The sequence below is a fragment of the Bombus vancouverensis genome, chromosome 8, assembly GCF_051014615.1.
Source record: "Bombus vancouverensis nearcticus chromosome 8, iyBomVanc1_principal, whole genome shotgun sequence".
Taxonomy (NCBI): Eukaryota; Metazoa; Arthropoda; class Insecta; order Hymenoptera; family Apidae; genus Bombus; species Bombus vancouverensis.
In genome coordinates, this window is record NC_134918.1 from 8,659,562 (window position 1) to 8,681,665 (window position 22,104).

The following is a 22,104-nucleotide window of genomic DNA, read 5'->3' on the forward strand; positions in this document are numbered from 1 at the left end:
TTTAGTTTACTAACGTTATCAGCTAGTAAATTATTGTACCTACAAGTAGACGGTTCTGGTCGTGCATCGCCCTAAATTATTTAATTTTACCCCATGAACATTTTTCTACTTTCTATTCCTCAAAGCTACAAGATTGGTCCAGTTGCGTGGAACACCCTGTGTACATAATATGTATTATGAGTGAACTACGAAGCTGAAGGAAATTAGTATCCACGTGGAGAGTGGGCAGTGATTTAATTGGCAACGTAGGAAACACATAGTAGAGGGTATTAGATGATAGAAAAACGAAGTGACAGCCGATCTGTGTGAAGACGGGGGCTGGAAAGAAACGTTGAGTAAGAAAAGGGCCGGCTGACGAAACGTCTTCGTATCTGGAATACAGGTGTGTCGCGCGGTCCATGAAGAAAATCACGAGCCGCAAGTTCTGGACAAGCAAGACGATCCAAGAAACGTGCCTAGGAAAGCCGGTGGGCTGGCTCCTCGGATTCCTCGAATCGTCGGGATAACAGTTTCGCGAGAGTCTCTAGCCTTCTAACACAAGTTCGATCGAACATCTTGTAAACGTTCTAGAGCGTCCGCGCACCGGATATAATATACGTAACTATTAAAACGATTCAACCGCGACGGAGCTATAATTTACAATCAATTTTTAGAGGATGGATCCTAGAAGGATTTTCTAGAAGTTCATTCTGTAACGTGTTTAATTTACAAATGGATCGTTGAGGAATATTTTTTGATTAAATTTGTTTGAGATGTTAGATACGTTTGAATTTTACCGAAGTGATTCGAGAATTACAATTATAGCTCCGTCGAAATATCTACCAGATCCTTTCCTGCTTCCTACTACATTGTGTGTGTCTGTCCAAGAACCTTGTAATCGTTGATCGAATCCGTAATGATAGGAATAAATAAGGGTTGTTCACACGTCGCGACTCGCCGAACTGTATATATACATAGTCGGCTTTGAAGAGAGAAAAATGAAAAAAAAGAAAAAGTAAATGTACCGCGGTAATGAAGAATGTAACTAAACTAGGTAATCTATAAACGAAATTGTACGGGAAAAATATGCCGCGATGAGAAAGGATCGTGAGGATATAGTTTTTCTACGTCTCATTGAGAGTTGGGTCGGGGGTTGTGGCCTGTTGCAGTTGTGGCCGGGCTTCCGTACATCATGAAAGTCTAAAGAACGAGCAGAAGGAGGTGGAGATGAAGGACGAAATTGGATCAGAGAGTAAGAGACAGTAACCGATGAATCGAAGGGAAAAGGAAGATAAAAAGGGAGAAGAAGGGAAGAAGAGAAACCAGAAGAGAAGAAGAGACGAAGATACGGATGAAGAAATATAGATTGTAAAAAAAGATACGAATGTTTCGTTCGTTGAACAAACTTGTTCCTGAAACATGTTTATCGTCATTTTGATTCGTCATCGATATATCGAAGTATCATCATCATCGACGTAATCATCTGTCTGCCCTACGCTCATCGTCGCGAACAAAATATTTTAAAATCTCGTCGCATATCTATAAATCGGCATCGATCATCGAAAAAATCATGCGCCCTTACCCTCATTTAACATATCTGTAATCCCCGAGACACCCTCCTATATTTTTCACAAAAAGATATAGCCAAATACTCACGTGTAAATTTTTCGTAACTAAACTTTTCGTAAAAACGAAAGGAAAAAGAACTGCGAATATAAATCAGCGAACTCGAACAACATCATCGTCACGCACAATTCTTGATAATAAGCGTTCTTAAATCATATCAAAAAACACAACAACAAAGCGCACACGCTTCTCGAGAAACATAAGACTTGTTCAGTCTACGAGGCGATTTTTAGTAGTCGATTTTTAAAAAGAAAGAAGGAAGGATTTATGTGTATATATAATATACATATATAAATAAGAAATCCACATGCATTTCTCGCGCGAACAGAGAAAATCTCGATGCCCGCGTGCGCGTGAATCAAAGAATGCGTTCTAATCAAATAATGGCCGAAACCGGCCATACACTTCGATCGTCCTGCCATAAATTAGTCTTGCGTATCATTGTTCTATTGTTATATCGTCGCGACGACACGATACCGCTGTCCCATTGCATTTTTGATCGGTAACGCTCGCGGAAGAACGGGGTAGGACTTCTTTTTTCTTGGTCGCGAAACGATCGATCGAACGAACGATCGTCGACGATCGAATGGAAGATGTGGCTGTTCGCTCTTGCCGAACGTTTCGTAGTGTTCTACCTAGATCTCGCGGTATAGGTTGTAGCGACGAACACTTTCTCGTTTCGTTTATTATCTTCTCTCGTTGGTTTTAATCCTGGAACCTGAAGACGCTATAGCGATTATTAATTAATATTGTCGCTAATGCAATTATCGTTCAGTCTTCATTTAATCCTTTCATGATTGACATTGATGGATGAAGATTCATCGCACAATCTCTTTTGAAGGCGTCGTGGTTCGATTCCAGGATTAAAATGAATTATTCTTAATTATATAATTCCTTAATCAATCAGCAGATCTCTCAAGAGTATGTTTATGTCAAGTGCAACGCGAGCGACATAGGTTTGTAGCAACTTGATGATCATGACAATCGTATATTGATCTGGAATAAACGACTGCTTGATCCACCATTCGATTTTTCTTAGTCTCATTTCAGACTCGAGATTAAGCTTGCTCCTTATCTCGTTTCAGATTCTGCGCCTACGCGAACCTACGCAGTTAGGGTCTGCCAATCGAATTTACAAAATATTCGTGATTTTTCTTTTTCTTTTCTGGGGTCGCATCCCCTATTTTCCTTTCATTCTCGTTCCTTTTCTTTTTTATAATATACACTGCTACATACACGCGCGATACGATATCTCGAGTTTGTACATAAGTATCATAAATTTTATTATCATATCATAAAACATATGGAAATCACGCGGGAAAAGCATGATAAGTTTATTTCTGGAGATCTTTTATTGACTGATAACATATTGAATTTTACGATCGTTCTTCGATAAAAGAATAATTGTTTAAGGGTTTAACTTGTCATGTTTTTCACCTGTGGCTTTCATATACCTAATAGTACATCGATACACGATGCTGTTCTTATCCTTAGTGCTACCATGATCGTGGCTGCGACATAAACATACCTTCTTTGAAATATTCCTCAACAGTAAAACGTCGAGGAACACGTGCGTTTCTTGTTACGCCAGCTATCACTAATCGCTTTAATCGCTTACTGGGCCGCACGAGCCAGCACTAAACAATATCAAAATCACAAAAAAAGTATATAAAATAAAATAAACGATAGCAGAAGAAAAATCGAAAAAAAAAGGAGTAAAAAAGAAACACATCGAGAATTCTTGTTCTTTTTCTCCCCTTTCGAACGGTTCACCGATGGTTCCGAACGAAAGTTAGGAAAAGGAAAAATCGAAAAAAAACATGCTCACCTTATTTATTTATTTATTTATTTATACGAATGTTTTATTTGTTGAGTTCTGTATTCACTGTGGTTCTCATCGGACGTCAAGTCGAAAATGCCGATAATAATCTGTACAAAAGCTACGTTGATACAGAAGTAACATCGCGTAGACACTGTACTTTTATCGTGGTCACCGATCCACGAGCGCGATAATTAATCAGTAAATGATAATTCGCAATGTGAATTTATAACCCGAAAATTAAGAACATAGATAAAAGTATGAGGAATAGAAACGAATAAAAATACATATATATAGGATATATAAATAAAAATTCGAGCAACAGAGATCAAATATATTAATCAATTTCACACGAGAAATTTAGTCAACAGAGAGGAATTATTTGATTATCTTAATCATCGCGCTGCGTCTGTGATCGTGATTATCAAGGCATGGAATTATTTTACTGCTCGTAAAACGTTTTTGCGCACTTTCTGCCGTACGGCATCCTCGTTAATCGCATAAGAGCAACATGTACAATAATAAAACTCGATAATAAATATGTTTCCTAGTACCAATTAGTATCCTTTTGTATTTGCTTTGCCCGTTACTACTGCTAATGATAGACGTAGAATTCCTCCCTTACCTATAATTTCTCCAGAAATAGATTATTAAAAATCGAAAACGTGTCTCGTGAACGTCCAACGAATAAATGAAACTACACTGTTTCATATGTGACACTTGTATAATAGTTTCTCACGTTGTCCCGTTTGTTTCTATTTAGAAGCTTATCAGAGTATATATGTATATGATGAACTAAAAGCTTGCACTCGACGAACACAATTCACGATACTCCAGCCACACGGTCATCAAATACTCATCGAGGATTTTCAACGTCATCCTTCACAAAAATAAGTGCCAGATAAAAATGCACACTTAAAAAGTGTTTATCAAAATTGAAAAATTATCGTCAATAATAGAGGGAAGAATCGTAGAGTCTTTATCATATCTGAATCGTAAAGCGAGCGATCTGAGATTTATCAGTAAACATTCTCTTTTAATTCCGACATCGATCGATGAACTATGTAACGACTTGTACACGAAGGGTAAGTTTCCTTGAACATCTAGAAATCTCCAGAATTTATTTAAAAACGAAGAGAATAGCCATTCCAGATCTTGAATAAAATGAAATCTATAAAAATCTGAGAGTTGGTAGTTTCTTTGACTAATTTTTTATTTAATTACGTTTGATAACGATGAATAAAAGTTCGATTAAAGATGATAGTACATTCGAGCAACCTTATGATAACTTAGGTAATCTGCTAGACGAGAACGAAGTGCTTGATTGGATGGTGAAGCAGAAGACAGACGAGAGCATCGAAGAGATCGATCGTGACACCCTGAGCAAATATATCGAAACGAAAGAATTCTTGGCTGTCGTTTTCTGTAAGATATTTTTTCTACCAAAAAGATTGCGAAAATGTGCAAAGTCGTAGATTGTTCGCAGTAAGTCACATAATTCGTAAGGCGAATTGTTCGTTTCAAATATAATCGTTATATGGGGTAAGTAAGAATTATCGCGTAGTCGGTAAAATTAAATAGCCAATCGAACGATCTAAAATCGGTCCAACACCGTAAAAAACACAAGAAAAATTTTGTTATATTCGTTTCTTAATTATCCATCCCTCAAATTCTATTAAAATCATAACTTGACACGTTTCGAAAGTTAAATTCATCTTTTAAATGATCGAGTAACAACTTCGCATCGTCTCTTCTCTTATCGACCAAATAACATTTCAAATTTAGAAATCTTATGAGTAAATTACGTGTGTTTATGCATCTGGATATAGGTAATTCAAATGTGCAAAAATATATAGAAATCGCGTGACATAAAAATATACAAAATATTCACAGTAAAGTAAATACACGTCATAGTATTTAAAGAATGAGACAAATCTTTACTGAAATTTCATTTCCTTATTCATAAAAATATGAATGTTCATAAAAATATGAATTTGAATAAACATGCATTTAGTGTACAATTTAAAAGTAAATATGAAAATTTACAAAATGCATGTAGTATGCAAAAATATGGGAAATTACTGGCCGTGATATTTAGCATTTAAAACGAACTTCTATTTAAGTTCCACTTCTTTAATTATATTCGCAAAGATAAATTTGCATAAACATGTCCAGTTTGCTCGTAAATTTCTCCCATAAGAATGTTAAGAGGTTGATATTACGTCGCCTCGAAACGAAAAAAGAAACATCTCGCTCCCGTAGACAAGGAGGAAGATCCAGAGAGTCCTAGGGTGCTCAGGCACGTCGAGTTGATCGACGACGAAGCTGCTGAGTACGGTATAAAGATCGTAAGGATGAAGGATCGATTGATGGCGAAGAAATATGGCTACCGGAATCCACCCGGTATCACGTACTTCCGCAAGGGCAAGAACATTAATTACGACGGGGATATCGACGACGAGGAGGAAATCCTCGATTGGCTAACCAATCCAGAGAACATGGAGCTCACCGATCATATCGAGAGAATCAATAAGAAGATGTTTCACAAGATACGACAGACCACTGATTATTTGGCTGTGTTCTTCTGTGAGTATAGAATTTAAGGAGAAAGTTCGAAGAATATCTTTTAAATCATATATGATAATAATAAAATGTTAGAACAAGAATTATAAATCGAATCGAATGTATGTAAAATTGGGATTACGGTGTTTATTCGGGTAAGATGAAGACGAGAACATTTTAATCGATACTTCGATGATATTTAAATTTGATATCGTAAAAGAAATTTCAACCTATTTGGAAAGTTTCCATTTTATTTCGTTTTATTTCAACCCTCGTGTGAGCAACCAAAATGTTATCGAATAAATTGAGAATCACGTTCGAAGCTTTAATGTTTAAAACGTTTGTATAAATTTCGGCATAAAGATATCCAAGGAATGGAGGATGCAGAACGGTTTTGTGATATTTTTACTGGAAAATAGGAAATTGTTAGAAGGTTGCCCACATTTCGGATTAATACAGTGTGAGAATGGAGAAATTAAAAATCCGGCAAAATAGCTACGATTATTATTTAAAAAACGAGACTTTCGAGCATATCGAACGCGATGGCGCGCGTATGTTTAGACAGCAACGACTGCAAACAGTGTGGCAGGGTATTGGTGGAAATCGAACACATCGATGACGAAGCAGACAACGCGGGAATAAAGTTCGTGAAGATCGACGACAAGCAATTGGCCAAGCACTATGGCGTCTTCGCATTACCCGCTATATTGTTCTTTAAAATGTCCTCGAAGGAACCAGTCATTTATGCAGGTATATTATAAATTAAATTAGCTCGCAAATAAAATGAATCCGAAGTCTATAATTAATTAAATTTTATCTTCGGCCAAAGGCGATCTGTACGACGAAAATCAGATACTGCAATGGTTATTAACACAAAAAGATCCATCCGGAGAGGTAATCGAGGATTTGGAGGGTGAAGAACTTCTGCATTTGATAAGAGAATCGGAATCGTTAGCAGTGTACTTCTGTAAGTCTGACAGTCCTTCAGCTACGGCCAACTGCCAAGCAGGAATGTATCTCTAGCCTGTTGCGTGGCTCTACTATATTTCTAATATTTTTATACTTTTATACTTTATCCCGCTCTTCTTCTATATTTGATTGTAAATATTGTAAATATTATCATTCGGATATTCAGATATTCGTATCCACATTTTGCTTCATCGATAATAATCGATAAAGTCGAGGATCATCTCAGTATAATTCTTTAGTCTCTACAACTTGACCATTAACGCTAGAACTACCAAACATGATTGATCCAATGATAATGAGTTCTGGATGTTCTATTTTCACAATTATTAAAAATATGCAAGTGCTCTTAACAGGATTGATGTTGATTTTTCTGTTTTTCTTCCTTTTTTTTCAATGGACAGCAGTTTTAAAATTCAATACAATTAATGTCAATTTAATGGTAATGTTAATTAATTGTCAATTAACCTCATGCTGTCGAGATTGTGTTCTTATTTAATTCTACAGCTAAACATGTATTTTTTGCATCCTATTCATAACTCAAAAAATTCGTTTGACATATTATTAAAATATTATTTGTCTTAACATATATATATATATACACCTTTGGCTGGACCCAACAGGTTCTCCCCATCTTCGGCTACTTTATATTAAAATATTCCTTTTTAGCCACAATGTGATATTAAAATCAAAAAATCAACATAAACGCACTTATCGTGTTTTTCCTGTGATCTGTGATTATCTATGTGTGTTATATGTATTATAAAATATCGAAGGTAGTTCTAGTGTTAATACCACAACAAGTATACTACTACACATCGAGCGGATTTCCTGTTATCCCATTCTCCTCTTCCCTTCACGCCACGCTATTGATCATATTTCTTCGCTAAAGAGAATAACAACTGACCGCAGCCAGCAACTTGTCTGCGTTATATTAATTCCTGCTCTGGTAGCAACAGCCCAGAATTTCAAAGCAACAAATTCTCGTTCAACTCGGATGAAACGCGACTCGAAACTATACTATGTACATATATACATACATACATTACCGCGAACTTTTGTTACTTTGTACTTGTCTACAGTTTACGCTTAATGTGTCGCAACGATTAACCAGATTTCGTTTTTATTATTCTAAGTTGTCCGTCGTCCTTGTTTTTTGATCTTTCGTTTGATTATACGTTTCGTCACGATCATTGCTACTTGGCCTGTCTTTCTCTTTTTTATTCGTCTTCTTGTCCGTCCATACGCTGTACACGTTGTCTACTAATGCCGCAGGGAACAGAACGCTTTGTGACTTGTGTCAGGCAAAATATCAGCGGAAGCAGAGCCGCCACAAGGAGCGCAGGATCGTCGAACACGAAGCAGCCGAAGAACTCGATGGTACACACGTGAAGACAGACAAAGAGAACAATTGAGTTGCCGACCCGATTTCTTTTTTCTTTACCGTTCTACCAATTTAGAATATGTTGCAGATAGTTCATCCAAGATATTCATGTTCCGTGTGCACTACCCAGAACTCCAGCACCATTCACATACATTTTTGTCCATATTTTTGCAAATACAATTTTGCCAGTGAAATACAACACCGTACATTTTTATCTAATTTCTTTTTTAAAGTGCATGATTTTTTCAGATGGCCACTGCGATATTTTTTATTCGCAAAAAAATTTTAATTCGTTTAATCGCCAAATAATCTAACTACTAAGTTTTAAACGTACACGTGTATATACGAACTTTCATCAACGTCACAATTTTTCCAGGCCAATTTTTTCCCTACATTTTATTACACGTTCACACTGTCACACAGGTGTACCTGCACGATTAGATAGCATGAGAACACTATAGAAACAGGAGGCAGAAACCACCATAGTTACCACTTAGAGACGACCAGCATGCTAACCATTTTGTTTGTCCGAGTTTTATTAGATTTAGTATACGATCGCGAGCTGAAACCATACGAATCTGTTCATCGTTGTTATTTTTTCGTTAGAGCTAGTTTCCCTCCCATAGATAAGACCCGGAGAACGCTTTTTTAGATGATCCAATCAGTTCAATCGATCGATTCATCTTATCATCATAGATCGCTGTACTTCGAGTAGATATCTCTTCGATCTGTTCGTGAATTTTATAACGATATAGTCTCCCTTTAGATGCCGAAGACTGCGAGCAATGCATGGGGATTCTCGAAGAATTGGAGAACATCGACGATGATTGCGACAGACACGGTATTACGTTCGTGAAGACTCAAGTGAGTATAAAAGTGACTGAATAATTTCTTTCTGGATACATAAAATATTTCGTTAGTATAGAAAATATAGAAGAATTTATATTGGAAATACATGTACATAAAATATATGAAATATTTTAGAAATTTGGGCTTCCAGTCGAGATATAAATGGAAAATTTTTATGACATTTTTGTAGGATTACAAGGTGGCAGAAGATTATGGTGTCACGGAATTCCCAGTATTGGTATATTTCGAAAATCAAATACCAAATGTGTTCGAAGGTTCGCCACTTTCTTGTTAATACAACACTACGTTTCTTTGTATTATATCATATTATTTGAGATATTCGTTTGTAAAGGTGATTTGAAAGTGGAAGAAGAGGTTCTGCAGTGGTTGATTACCCAGAAAACAGAGGATCGAATAGAATTAATTACCAGAGTAATGTTAGAGACGTCTGTTGAAGAGACTCAATATCTCGCGGTCTATTTCTGTAAGTTCTAGAGTATTTTTTATAATCATTTAAATAATATACGATACAATACATAAAATTAATGTAATATTCATATAGAGCGAAAACAAAATTACAATGTTACGTTGTAGATAAAGTAAACTGCCATATATGCGAGGAGATTTTGGAAGGATTAGAAAAGATCGACGACGAATGCGATGTATTTGGTATTCAATTAGTAAAAATTCAGGATCCTCAGCTGGCCAAACGGTATTCCATCAAAACCTTCCCTGCCTTAGTTTACTTCAGAAATGGCAATCCTCTTTTGTTCGAAGGTCTCTAAAATTTCCCTTGCAACATTATCAATTCGATTAAACAAAATCGTTTGCATCTTTAAGAATTCACTATTGCATTTACCAGGTGATTTACAAAACGAGGAATCAGTTCTCGAATGGCTGATCGATGACGATAACCGAGAACTAGCGGACGAAATTGAATCTGTGAACGAGAGGATGCTGGAAAGACTTCTCGATGAATCACCATTCTTAGCTGTTTTCTTTTGTAAGTATCACAGAATTTGGTAAGTTTTGACGAAGCTAGTTTCACTTGAATCGTTTAATTTAATCAGACGACGAAGACTGCCCCGAGTGTGACGAAATTATGGAAGCTTTGGAAAAAATCGATGGTGAAGCGGACTTATTCGGTATTGATTTCGTGAAGGTTCTTAGTACGGAAGCCGCAGAGAAATTTGGTATTCTGAACGTTCCGTCTCTGGTTTATTTCCGCAAAAAGACGCCCCTCATCTACGATGGCGATCTCACTCAAGAAGACAAGATTCTACAATGGCTAACTTCTCAAGATGTGTTCGAAATTAAAAATGAAATCGAAGAAGTTAACAAGAAGATGCTGGACAAACTGTTAGACGAGAACGAGTTCCTTACTGTCTTTTTCTGTGAGTAGAGAAGGAACATCCTTGTATTAGATGATGTTCGTAATATTCCCAATTTGACTTCTAGATAAAAAAATCATATTAATTATTCTAGATGAACACAATAGTAAAGAGAGCGAAGAAGTGAACGAGAAGTTGGAGAACATCGACGGAGAAACAGACAATTTGGACATCACGTTCGTCAAAATGGCTGATCCAAGATACGCCAGGAAATGGGGCGTTACCAAGCTTCCTGCCATCGTTTATTTCCGCAAAAGATTCCCCAGTATCTATCGAGGTAAAACTCTTTTTTCTATATCAAGAAGAAACTATGAATATTTTCAATTTCCAATCACAGCTTTTCTAAACAATTCTCCCCTAACCAGGTGATCTACACAAGGAACAAGACGTGTTGGATTGGCTGCGCAAGAACAGGTACCGTCAACCGGAACTGAACATCTACATGTATATGCTGATCGCGATCACAGTCCTGTTTGCCATGTACACCGGCTTCTTGTTGTCCTGTTTCCGGTCAGAACCAGCGGCGCCCACGCCGCATCCGAAACAAGCGTGATAAAAGAAAAGAACGTGATAGGAAAAGAAAGAAAGGAACGAAAGAGTTGAGACTCATGAATTGTTGCTGCTGCGCGAATGTGCGTTGTTGTTGTTGTTGATCCGACTCGCTTTACGTAAGATTGATTAGCGGCCGTTCGTCCGGAACGAACGACTCGTACCAAAGCTCGACGATTCTACGGGGGATGACGATGAAACCTGTCTATGTACTTCTCTTTTTGCTTAGACGATGAACGAACGATTTAAAAGAAATAAATAAATAAAATAAATAACGTATACTTTGCACCGTAATGGGTTCAAGTTGTCCGTGAATTCCGTGAGCGCGTGGTATGCTTGCTCAACGTGGACCAAATCCATCGATTTTCTATAGGAGATTTTAGACCTCTGTCAAATTGAAGAAGGCGCGAACGTGTTGCGAGCGTACACGAGGCAACGTTTCGCGGGAGTTTACTCGACTATAATATTCCAAGCGAATTACCAATTATGTTAGCGTATAAGCTATATACAGTTATACATTATAAGTATACGTTTGCCATAATGTCTCTTAGTTCGCGTGCAAATTACCGTACGGCGACAACGTTGTTTGATATTCTTTTATTGTATTGCTTTGTAACGATAGAGATATTATATTGTATCGTATTCCATTTCACTTTGTATTAACTTTTGCTGACTCGATGATTTTTTGCTGCGTTTTTAGAGTGAATAAAACTGATCGACACATGTGTACACTGTTATTTTGCTGATGTTCATGGAATGTTGCTAGCCAATTCGATCGACAAGCAATCTGTGGTTTCTTTTATTTCTTTCTTTTTCTTTTTTCGTACGTGTTCTTGTAACGTTAACTGTCACCGTCGATTAGTATTGACAGTGGTCTTGTTCTTTGTCTCGAGTGATCACCTTTGGTCCACGTGTAATTAATTGTTCGCGAAGATGATCATCGATAATCCGTACGTCTTTTTGACGATGGATCGCCGTCGATATCTTCTGAATAAAACGAAAGGATAAAGATGTACACGAGACGGGTGAATATTGCCTATCGATGCTCATATAGTCAAGGAAAGGCAAACAATGTTAACACGATCATCAGGAATAAAGATCAAATCCTTGGACCAATTACAAACTGCTTAAACTGCTACTTCTGTCTGCCAATTGTACATAATATAATAGTGTGAACGACGCATTATATAAAAAAAGAATACGACGACTCTTTTCCTTTTACTTTATGTTTTATTTTCTTCTTCTTTTTTGTGCTCTTGTTCTTTTTTCTGTTCATGAAAATCTGCATCTTATTAATCTTGAAACTCCTTGATCTTAAAGTCACATATTTTTCTGTTTCCAACTTATGGATTTTGATCTAAGAAAGTTTTAAGATTAATTAATTTCCGGAAATTAATTTTTTTAAATATATCTTTGAATTAGAAACTTCTGTAATTAAGGCATATATATATATATATCTTTGAGAAAAATTGAATTTTTTAAATATAACAGGGATCACATTAATTGTGTCGTTGCGTAAATTAATTGCCCTATAATTATTTATGCCATTCATGTCAATTATTACAACATATTTACTGTTAATAGTACGAAAAGCAAAGCGCTTTCAAGGTAAATTCAAATTTCAAATTTCCCGCCTGTGCATTAAGTAGCAAGAATTGCAGTCAACTTCAAGCTTAACTTTTCAACAGTTGTGAAGTGATCAACGATCGAGAATTTCTTTACATTGTGGAAGGATGGCGGATACGTAAGTGCTGTTCAAACTCATAATAAAATCTAAAAACATCGATAATTAATACCATCCTAACATTTACGAAATATATTATTAATCATTCTTTTGGAGTTCTTTGTTATATTTATATTATAGTTTTTGTTTTTTTGCACAAGAATGAAAAATTATTACTCGAAGCTGACAAGTCATACCGTTGATCAATATAAAACAATTCATATTTCATCATACATATTAAAAGTTATATCAATTCTTTAATGAAACATGAATTGTTATCTTGCATCAAATTAAATATCTATTATAATTATAATAATAGTATAATAATAGTTATATTTCTTAATAGCATAACCTATATTATAGCTTAACCTAACTTATTATATCCTAAGCTCTGTATATCATGCGACTTGTTGAAATTTATGTGAACAAAATATGTAATTTCTAACTTTGGTTAATAATTTTGTACATAGGAAGAAGGAATCTGAACCCGCAGCAGCTAAAAAGCTGCCGGCAGTGCCGGAATCAGTCCTTAAAAGAAAGAAAACTCGTGAAGCAGTACGAGCTGCGCGTCTTCAAATATCGATTAAGGTAGTTTTTGGAACTGTACTTTATTTTTTTATTAAATGAATGCTTAAATTAGTGGAAATGATTAAATAAATTTTTTAATTCAAGCAACGCGCAAGTCGATATCTGAAAAGGAAACTAATCTTTAAGAATGCCGAAAAATATGTGAAGGAATACCGAATGGTAGAAAGAGACCAAATTAGATTGGCAAGACAAGCTAAGACTCATGGCAACTATTACATCTTTAACGAAGCACGTCTGGCATTTGTTATCCGTATTCGGGGGTAAATATAATTCCTAGCACACTGAAGTTATGATTAAAAAATATGTATAGCACAGTAATCATTTTATATTATTTTAGTGTGAATCAAGTTTCTCCTAAAGTACGTAAAGTACTTCAGTTGTTCCGCCTGAAACAGATCAATAATGGCGTATTTGTGAAACTGAACAAGGCAACAATTAACATGCTTCGCATCATTGAACCGTATATCACATGGGGTTATCCAAATCTAAAATCAGTTAGAGAATTGATCTATAAAAGGGGATTTGCTAAAATAAACAGGCAACGTATTCCTATTACAAGCAATTCAATTATTGAAAAGAAACTTGGTTAGTATTAGTCTAATTTATTGTTGTCATTAAAAAATTAGTTAAAATTAATTCATTACATTTGACAAGTCCATGGGAGTTGTATTTCTTACTCTATTGCTCCCTTCCATCTTGTCAAAAAGTAATAGAATCTTTGAAAAACCTTTTCGTATTTTTTACGTTTAGGTTTGCAACGATTCATACATTTTATAATTACATTAAACAATTCCTTTTTTCAATATATACTGCGATAGTAATATGCGAAATAAATTATTACAGGTCGCTCTAGTATTATTTGTATAGAAGATTTAATCCATGAAATATTCATGGTTGGACCAAAATTCAAGTTTGCAAGCAATTTCTTGTGGCCATTTAAGGTATATACATTTCTGACTGCTCAAATGTCGACATAGGCATGGTTGTGGAAATATTCATTATTCTATTAACCTCCTACTATGTCGTAAAATAATACGAGTTTCTCTTTATGGAACACATGTAATTTTGCGTTCCTTAGTCAAATTCAAACATTTCATTTAATAATCGTCTATGTTACATTATTAATGTCAACCTTCCTGCCTTTAGCTCAACACACCTAGTGGTGGATGGCGTAAAAAGACTAACCATTACGTTGAAGGTGGCGATTTCGGTAATCGCGAAGACAAAATCAATGAACTACTCAGGAGAATGATTTAAATTTATAAAGATCTTGATAAATAAAAATTTAAATAAAACCTGTTATATCGTGTCATATTTTACCTATTGTCCCCTTCTTGTAAACTTATTTGTGTGTACACACTTATTTGTGTACTAACACAACTATAGATATATGTACTCCTTATCCATTAATTATTTATCTGATGATTTTTATATTTTAAATAACGCGTTAGTACAAAGGATTCCATAATGTGTAAATATATAAATGTGGTTATTATTTATTGCTACAATCAGAAAGTTTTCTTCTTGAGAACGTTAAAACAAACGCATGCGCTAAAATATATCGAATAATCTGTGATGCTCTATGAGAGATGGCTCCATACTCATATCTTAGTACAATGTGAGAATGGTGTGTCAAGGCGAAGTGCACTGGTTCGAATCTTGTTCCAGAGATTTTGGATAAAATATTTTATTTTCCAATAAAATATCATTTTCAATGTAGAAAAAAAGTTCTTTAATAAATACTGGTAAGTGCGTTACAGAAAGATTGAAAAATCATTGAATGTTACAGTTAAGTGACAAACTTTCTCGCATATAGTATTAAACGCCTAACCTTATCTTAACATTAATAAAAGGGTGTGATTAATAATAAAAGAATAAATTTTTATATCATTATAATCAACATTTCATACGAAATTAACAAGTCTGTCCCACGTGTGTGTCTCGAGGAAATGACAGTTTTTACGGGTTTTCGGAATAGATTATAGAAAGTGTATTTCACCGTCGCACTTTCTATGTTCGAATCCTGCCCATATCAATTTTATGTTAATAAATCATAGACATTTTTTTCATATTGTAAAATGTTCTAAAATAATAACAAAAAAATATATAGAATGTTAAATATAGAGTTCTAGAAGAATATAGAAAAATTTATTGATCTAATACCCTTTTGGTCCTATACTGTATAATATTTAAAATTACATAATATTTTTCAATATTTTCTATATTTTTAATATTCAGTTAGATCATATTAATAATGAGCAAAAAGACTGTGGATTCTGACACTTCATCTGATGATATGAATTCAGCTATTACTAAATCTATTCATTCAATATCTGATAATACAAGGAAGTTAATGGTTTTTCCTAATATATTACAAAATATTTGTCTCAGTGATTCTATAGGAAAAAGTAAGTTAATCATTACCACAATTTAGAATAAAATAAGTATCTTTTTATTTATAATTTAATGTTCTGTTGCAGATGGAAACATAATGCCTGAATCAGAACTTATAAAGGAAGAACATAAAGATTTTGGGATTTCCACACCCACTGGATATCCAAACTCAAACACTGTGATAAAACCAATCACTGTCATAAAAATTAATAAAAATAATCCAGCAAATAATGCAGATAACGAAAGTTTAATAAATGCAACAGAAGTGCCTAAAATTAATACAAATGAAGAAAAATTAGAACCAAAATCAAATTACATAAAGAAAATGCAGAATCTTAATAATAGTAGAAGGGAAGAGAAGGGTAGCATAGAAGTAAGTAACTCCATAAATATTTCAAGAAATCAGAGAAAATCACAAGAACTAAAATGTACTGCTAAAACCTTAGAAAATAATCAAACTACCTCAACTGATGTACCAAAGTCTCAGAGAGATGACATAAAATCTGAACAAAGTACTAGTAAAAGATATTTAAATAAAAGTTTAGAAGAGAATAAGGAGACAAAAGCTAAACATGAAATTGATGGAAATTTACTTAATAAACCTGAACATGTTTATAAACAAACTAAATATGATGATTATATTACAGTATATAAAAAAGAAATTTCAGACAAAAGAAGAATGAGTACTTGTAATACAGAATCAAAACAAGCAGTAATTTCTAATACTTTATCAAATAAAACTGAAACAACTGATGTTGTTCATCACATTAAATGTAAAAAACAAAAGCTTGAAAATGAAGCTGATGAAAGGAATATAATTACACTTGATTCGCATAAATCTTCTACTTCTGTTACACCAGTTGTGACAAAAAGTTCATTGCCTTTGAATTCCACTAACACTTTTGGAAATTATTCTAATGTTATAAATAGTGAAGGAATAATGAAGGAGGATTATAAAAATGAAATAAACAATAAAAATTTGGAATGTAAAAATTTAGAAAGTGTGGGGTTGAATCATAAGAATGATAATGAAGTACAAATGAAATCAATGAGTACCTCTGTGCTTAAATTTGAAAATGAAGGATCTAGAAAATTAGGAGATGAAAATCTAAATGTTAAAAATACAAGTGTTAATGAAGATAGAATCAATTCATCACTTATAACATCAAATACTTCATTAAATCAAGAAACTTTAAACACAGATTCAATATGTCAAAATAATAGCAATCAAACTTTGATGGTTAGACCAGTACTAAGAAAAAGAGGAAGACCTAGAAAAATTCTGCTTACAGTGCAAAAAACTGCAGACATTTCAAATAAGGAATCACAAGAAAACTTAGAGGTTTTACAAAAAATGAATGATATCTCTACTGAAGAAACGCTTGTTCATAATAACAGACATAGTGAACAATCATATAATTTTAGTAATAACGATGGTATAGATGATAATAGCAGTACTGAAGGTAACATTCTTAATTCAATTACTATTAAAAAAAGTGATAGACCATAAGATACATCTGCAGGTAATCCAGATACATCTACAAGTAGAGGAAGAGGAAGAGGAAGAGGAAGAGGACGAGGTAGAGGTAGAGGTAGAGGTAGAGGCAGAGGTAGAGGTAGAGGTAGAGGTAGAGGATCATCTTATTCTGCATTAGATACTGAGTATATAGAAAATTCGAAGGGACCAATTACTATTGAAAAAGACTCAGGTGAAAATAGTACTGTAACTCATGCATCAGAAGTAAGTTTTATATAAAATATTGGAACTATATGTCATTCTCAAATTACATAAATATATGTTTTTCTATTTCAGGAAACTTTTGTGACTTGTGCCAAATGTGAAATAGATGTATTAAAAGTCAATTGGGATTCACACAATCTGCGCAAGCATAATTATATGAGTTGGAAAAAGGACGATGAACCTATTGTAAATATAAGATTAATATAAATAAATTTGTAAACTTATTATCCTATTTATTAAAGAATTTTGTTTTCAGGACTTCGAAAATAATATTAAACTATGGAGAAAAGTATTAATGACTGCTATTCAAAAAAGAAGGGGTCAATTGTCGTGCGAAAAATGCGGCGCTGTAAAGCGTAGTGCGAATGGTTTTATATCTCATATGCAATTTTGTGGAAAGTCAGAAGAAGTATGCAATTTTTCAATTAAAATTTGAAACATAATGCAATGTAACTATACATACAATAATTTTTTTTACCAGGAAAGGCAAGCTTTGATGGTAAGTTGCCCTATCTGTGGTGCTGTTATGATGCCATCTTCTATGGAAATGCATGAAAGGGTACATAGGCAAACAGCACAAAGTAAAATAAATGAATTGCAATTATATACTGGTACTAATGAAAGAACAAAACGTAAAGCTGCAGAAAAGTAAGTTTTATAAATTGGAAGTTTATTAAAATTTAAATTAAATAAAAATATTCATATAGCATTATAATTACAGAGCAATTTCAAAAATTTCTGAATTTACTGAGCTTGTCAAAGATAGTAATTTACCGCCTGAAAAGAAAATGAAGCCTGACTCTTCTTTGCTGGTATATTACTTTTTTAAAAATATCTTTTTGTAAAAAAAAACCTAATTTATCAAATGAATAACTATATAAAATTAACATTACAGAAAAGTTTGATCAAAATGCCTGAACATAAAAGACCTATACCATCTGTGTGGAAAGGCATGTGGAAGAAAGCATTATCTTCAGGGGGAACAATAAATTGTCGTCAAGTAGGCTGTACTTATACATGTTCTTCTCTTGAAGATATGTGTGAACATGTTTCTATGTGTAACTTCACTCCTGAGGAGGTATATATTACAATAATACTAATTTTATTTCTATGGCATATCTAAAATGCTAACTTTAGTACATATTTAATTTTATTGCAGAGTTATATATGTAAAAAATGTAAATTTTCAACTACCTCTGATGAAGATATAAAGAAGCACGTACTAGAAAAGCATGCAATAACAGACGAAGTTGATAAATATTCAGATTTTGAAGAAGAAGATTGTAGTTCAGATGAAAGTAAGGATAAATTTTATTATAAAATAAGAAGTTAAATTGTTAAGTTCCACACATGATTTTTATTTCTAGAAACATCTACAATGAAATTTTTGTACAAGGAAAAATTTCGTAAAATCAAATGGAAAGAACCGTATATGCTCGGTGTGCAATGGTCTATGGAATTGTAAGTATCTATATCTTTTAGAGTTAAAATATATAATTCTTTAATATGTTTAAGTAACAATCCATATTATTTTCTTTAACAGCGAACAAACAAATTACGAACTTTGTCTATTTAATGACTATTTTCCAAATCAGTTTACTTTATTAAACAATTCCGATATTCTTAAATATTTGCCAGAGCTAGAAATTTCCATGCGAACAAAAAAAGAAAGTGTGTCTAAAACACTGTGTAATACAGAACATACATGGAAGCAATGGAAACGATTTGAAGGTGGTTCAGATGAAGGTAATTACCTAGTGATAAAAACAAGTAATTACTTACATACGATTATTTCACAATGTTCGATATATTAAATTTAAAATAATTTTTCAGGCACTCCAATATTTTTTACTGGTGGACCAGTATGGTCATTAGCTTGGTTACCTATTCCATCACCAATGTATTCTAAGGAACCTTGTCAATATATCGCGATTAGTACTCATCCAAAAATGACAAGTGAATATACAGTAGGAAAATCACACTCTGAGCCTAATATGATACAAATTTGGAATGTCGGGCCTTTGAATCACGAGTTAGTAACAAAAAGTAGAATATACTAGTATCAAATTTCTTCAAAGTAAATTTTTCTTTTCTTTTAGGATTGATAGTAAAACAGAATCTCCTACTTTGTCATATGCTATTGTACACAACAGTGGTACCATATGGTGTTTAGAATGGTGTCCTTCCGGATGTTATCAAGATGAAAGTTTAAATAATTATAAGAATGAAAACAAAATACCCAGTAATCTTAAGCGAATGGGTATGCTTGCAGCAGCTTGCTCGAACGGAAATGTAAATGTTTATTCCTTACCTTTTCCAGAAGAGCTTAAATTTAAGGAGACTACAGACAATGGGTAAATAACAAATTCATCCAAATGGATAAATTCCTGTGCGTGTGTTGCTATTATGAATATATGTTATTGTAGTTGGCCTATATATTCCACTGATCCAGTAATAACACTAGTTGTAAATATTTCAATATATGATAACAATGATCAAAATTGGCAATGTACCAAGTTATCATGGACGAAAGAACACGGACATAAGTACAATTCTTTCACTATATTCTTATCCGTTTCCTAATTTTATAATAACTGACTTATACAATTTCTTTCGTTTTTGCAGTACAATTGCTGCAGGATTTTCAAATGGCTATATAGCTTTATGGGATTTAACATATAAATCACCATTATCAATGCAAAAAAGGAAAAACACATATTTCATAAATGCATTTCAGCATTTTTATGCTCATGGTAATGCTGTGAGTAGTAAGTATATACATATATATATATTTCTTTCTTTTTTACAAAGTAATATAAAATAAAATAACAAGTTCAACAAGAGTATCATTTTTGTAGTGCTAGCGTTAATTCCGTATAATAAAGGAAGATTTCTAGCTTCTGGCAGTTTAGATAGATCATACAAATTTTGGAATTTAGAAGACATAAATAGTCCTCAAATTAGTATGCAAAAGTCTATTATAGTAAATGGTGCATGGATGACACACTGGCCATGTGCTGTTGTTACTTTTGATGATGCACTGGGGTAAGGACCATAAAAGAATATTTTCAATTGATGAAATCTATTTTTTAATATTATATTATTCTATTATAGGTACAACCATACTTATACTTATTTGATTTCATTAAGAGAATATGAATACAAATACTACCCTATTTTACAAACAAATTCTACCACATATGTAAGTAATTTTAGAAAGCATATTTTAGATATAATTAAAAAGTAACCTTCTTTATTTAAAAATTTTATAGGCTGTAGCCACTTCTGACTATGCAAATAGCATTGCACATGGCACACTAGCAGGAGAAATACAAACAATCTTCCCACATGGACTTATATATAATAGAGATATTGATAAAGCTTTAACGAAGAAAAAAATGGTATATCTTTTTGTGTTTAACGTGCTTAAATATTGTTGATAATTTAAACCATTTCTTACAAAGTTAAATATAAATAATTCTCCTAGGTGAGTTCATTTGTTAAAATAGTGGACTTCTTAGGAAAAGAAGATAGTAAAGATGATAAAAAGCACAAAAAGAATTCGAAAGATTATTGTTACATGCCAGAAACTTATGATGAGTGCCAGGATCGATTCGGTATTATTTTTTGTGATAAATTGAAAGTAAGTAGTCTCACTGCGTAATGTATTTTATTTTTTATTGTTTTCAAATTACTATTTTATTCTATTATATTTAAAGGACGTTAAACGTGATGAGCAGGAACAACAGAATGAGGAGGAACTACCAGAAGTTCCGCTTGAAGAATATCCATTCATGTCTGTAAACCGAGTACGTATATCACAACTGTTTTCATTTAATTGATATTTTTATTCGATACTGAAATTAAATAATAAATTCTAGATGTCTTGGAATCCGAATGCATGGAGTTACCTGTGGATGGTAGCTGGTTACCAGAATGGTTTAATAAGATTACTAAACTTCAGATCTATGTCTGTGCCGCGTGAACTAAAAATGTTATTGCCCCAATATGTAAAGTCTATGCTTCATAAAGCAAAAATTACAACAGAAAACTGTTGTTAACGCAAAGAAAAAGCAGTCTTTTATAATAAAATCAAGTATTATGAAATTAATGGCGAATGCGCCTACTCGTTGTATTGTGTAGCAAATTATTTTTTACAATTTTATAGGCCAATTTTATAAAGATTAGCATGCCAATGCTTCAACAAGATTCATTGTTATGTATATATTAAAAGAGCTATGTAAAATTTATTGAATGTATTTATCTTAGTCCACTTGAGAAGCGTTTTGTATAATATGTATATCTGCACGTTTTGTAATTTGTAATATTTAAAATGTGAAACTTCTAATTAAATTATGTTAATAAACGGGATTTTTTACAACCTTGAATAGTTATTAATACAAGCGACCTCAGTTTATATTATTTTTTTACGCTTACTCTAAAGTGTGTGATAATTTTATATAATATTAATATATTACTCTTTTGGCATATTAGTAACGAAAAATATTTTAGTAACTAAAATAGTTTAGATGA

At 33.3% G+C, this 22,104-nt stretch overlaps 3 protein-coding genes across 7 annotated transcripts in view; all 3 read left to right on the forward strand.

The window, feature by feature from the left end:
• Nucleotides 1-12,248, forward strand: part of hlk (hulk) — a 44,505-nt gene extending 32,257 nt beyond the window's left edge. The window contains exons 16-28 of one of the 3 annotated variants that reach the window (XM_033344549.2): nt 4,718-4,849; nt 5,687-6,010; nt 6,548-6,736; nt 6,816-6,953; nt 8,228-8,332; nt 9,103-9,200; nt 9,376-9,460; nt 9,538-9,669; nt 9,780-9,962; nt 10,048-10,188; nt 10,256-10,579; nt 10,671-10,853; nt 10,942-12,248. In XM_033344549.2, the coding sequence (XP_033200440.1) occupies nt 4,718-4,849; nt 5,687-6,010; nt 6,548-6,736; nt 6,816-6,953; nt 8,228-8,332; nt 9,103-9,200; nt 9,376-9,460; nt 9,538-9,669; nt 9,780-9,962; nt 10,048-10,188; nt 10,256-10,579; nt 10,671-10,853; nt 10,942-11,129 (2,222 nt within the window). In that variant the 3' untranslated portion in view covers nt 11,130-12,248. Of the gene's footprint in view, nt 1-4,717; nt 4,850-5,686; nt 6,011-6,547; nt 6,737-6,815; nt 6,994-8,227; nt 8,333-9,100; nt 9,201-9,375; nt 9,461-9,537; nt 9,670-9,779; nt 9,963-10,047; nt 10,189-10,255; nt 10,580-10,670; nt 10,854-10,941 lie in introns of all 3 variants that reach the window. The other 2 variants (XM_076620450.1, XM_033344551.2) reach the window with 2 other exon arrangements.
• A 529-nt stretch (nt 12,249-12,777) lies between these two features.
• Nucleotides 12,778-14,738, forward strand: RpL7 (ribosomal protein L7). Its single transcript, XM_033344566.2, has 6 exons — nt 12,778-12,869; nt 13,319-13,436; nt 13,521-13,696; nt 13,774-14,021; nt 14,280-14,377; nt 14,583-14,738. The coding sequence occupies exons 1-6, from the start codon at nt 12,859-12,861 to the stop codon at nt 14,691-14,693; spliced, it is 762 nt and encodes a 253-aa protein (XP_033200457.1). The 5' UTR covers nt 12,778-12,858; the 3' UTR covers nt 14,694-14,738.
• Nucleotides 14,739-15,049: 311 nt separating this feature from the next.
• On the forward strand, nt 15,050-21,935 carry LOC117162700 (uncharacterized). Of its 3 annotated transcripts, XM_033344552.2 has the most exons (22): nt 15,050-15,181; nt 15,675-15,844; nt 15,917-17,293; nt 17,354-17,571; nt 17,644-17,757; nt 17,828-17,980; nt 18,053-18,219; nt 18,293-18,383; nt 18,467-18,649; nt 18,731-18,869; nt 18,939-19,032; nt 19,115-19,317; nt 19,405-19,603; nt 19,671-19,925; nt 19,998-20,117; nt 20,197-20,339; nt 20,430-20,616; nt 20,686-20,773; nt 20,844-20,972; nt 21,059-21,214; nt 21,291-21,380; nt 21,453-21,935. In XM_033344552.2, exons 2-22 carry the CDS (start codon nt 15,691-15,693, stop codon nt 21,630-21,632), a joined length of 4,440 nt encoding a protein of 1,479 aa, XP_033200443.2. In that variant the 5' UTR covers nt 15,050-15,181; nt 15,675-15,690; the 3' UTR covers nt 21,633-21,935. The 3 variants fall into 3 exon arrangements, with proteins under 3 accessions (XP_033200443.2, XP_033200445.2, XP_076476566.1); XM_033344554.2 differs by lacking the exon at nt 15,675-15,844; XM_076620451.1 differs by lacking the exons at nt 20,686-20,773; nt 20,844-20,972; nt 21,059-21,214; nt 21,291-21,380; nt 21,453-21,935 and having other exon boundaries at nt 20,414-20,580.
• Nucleotides 21,936-22,104: the final 169 nt, after the last annotated feature.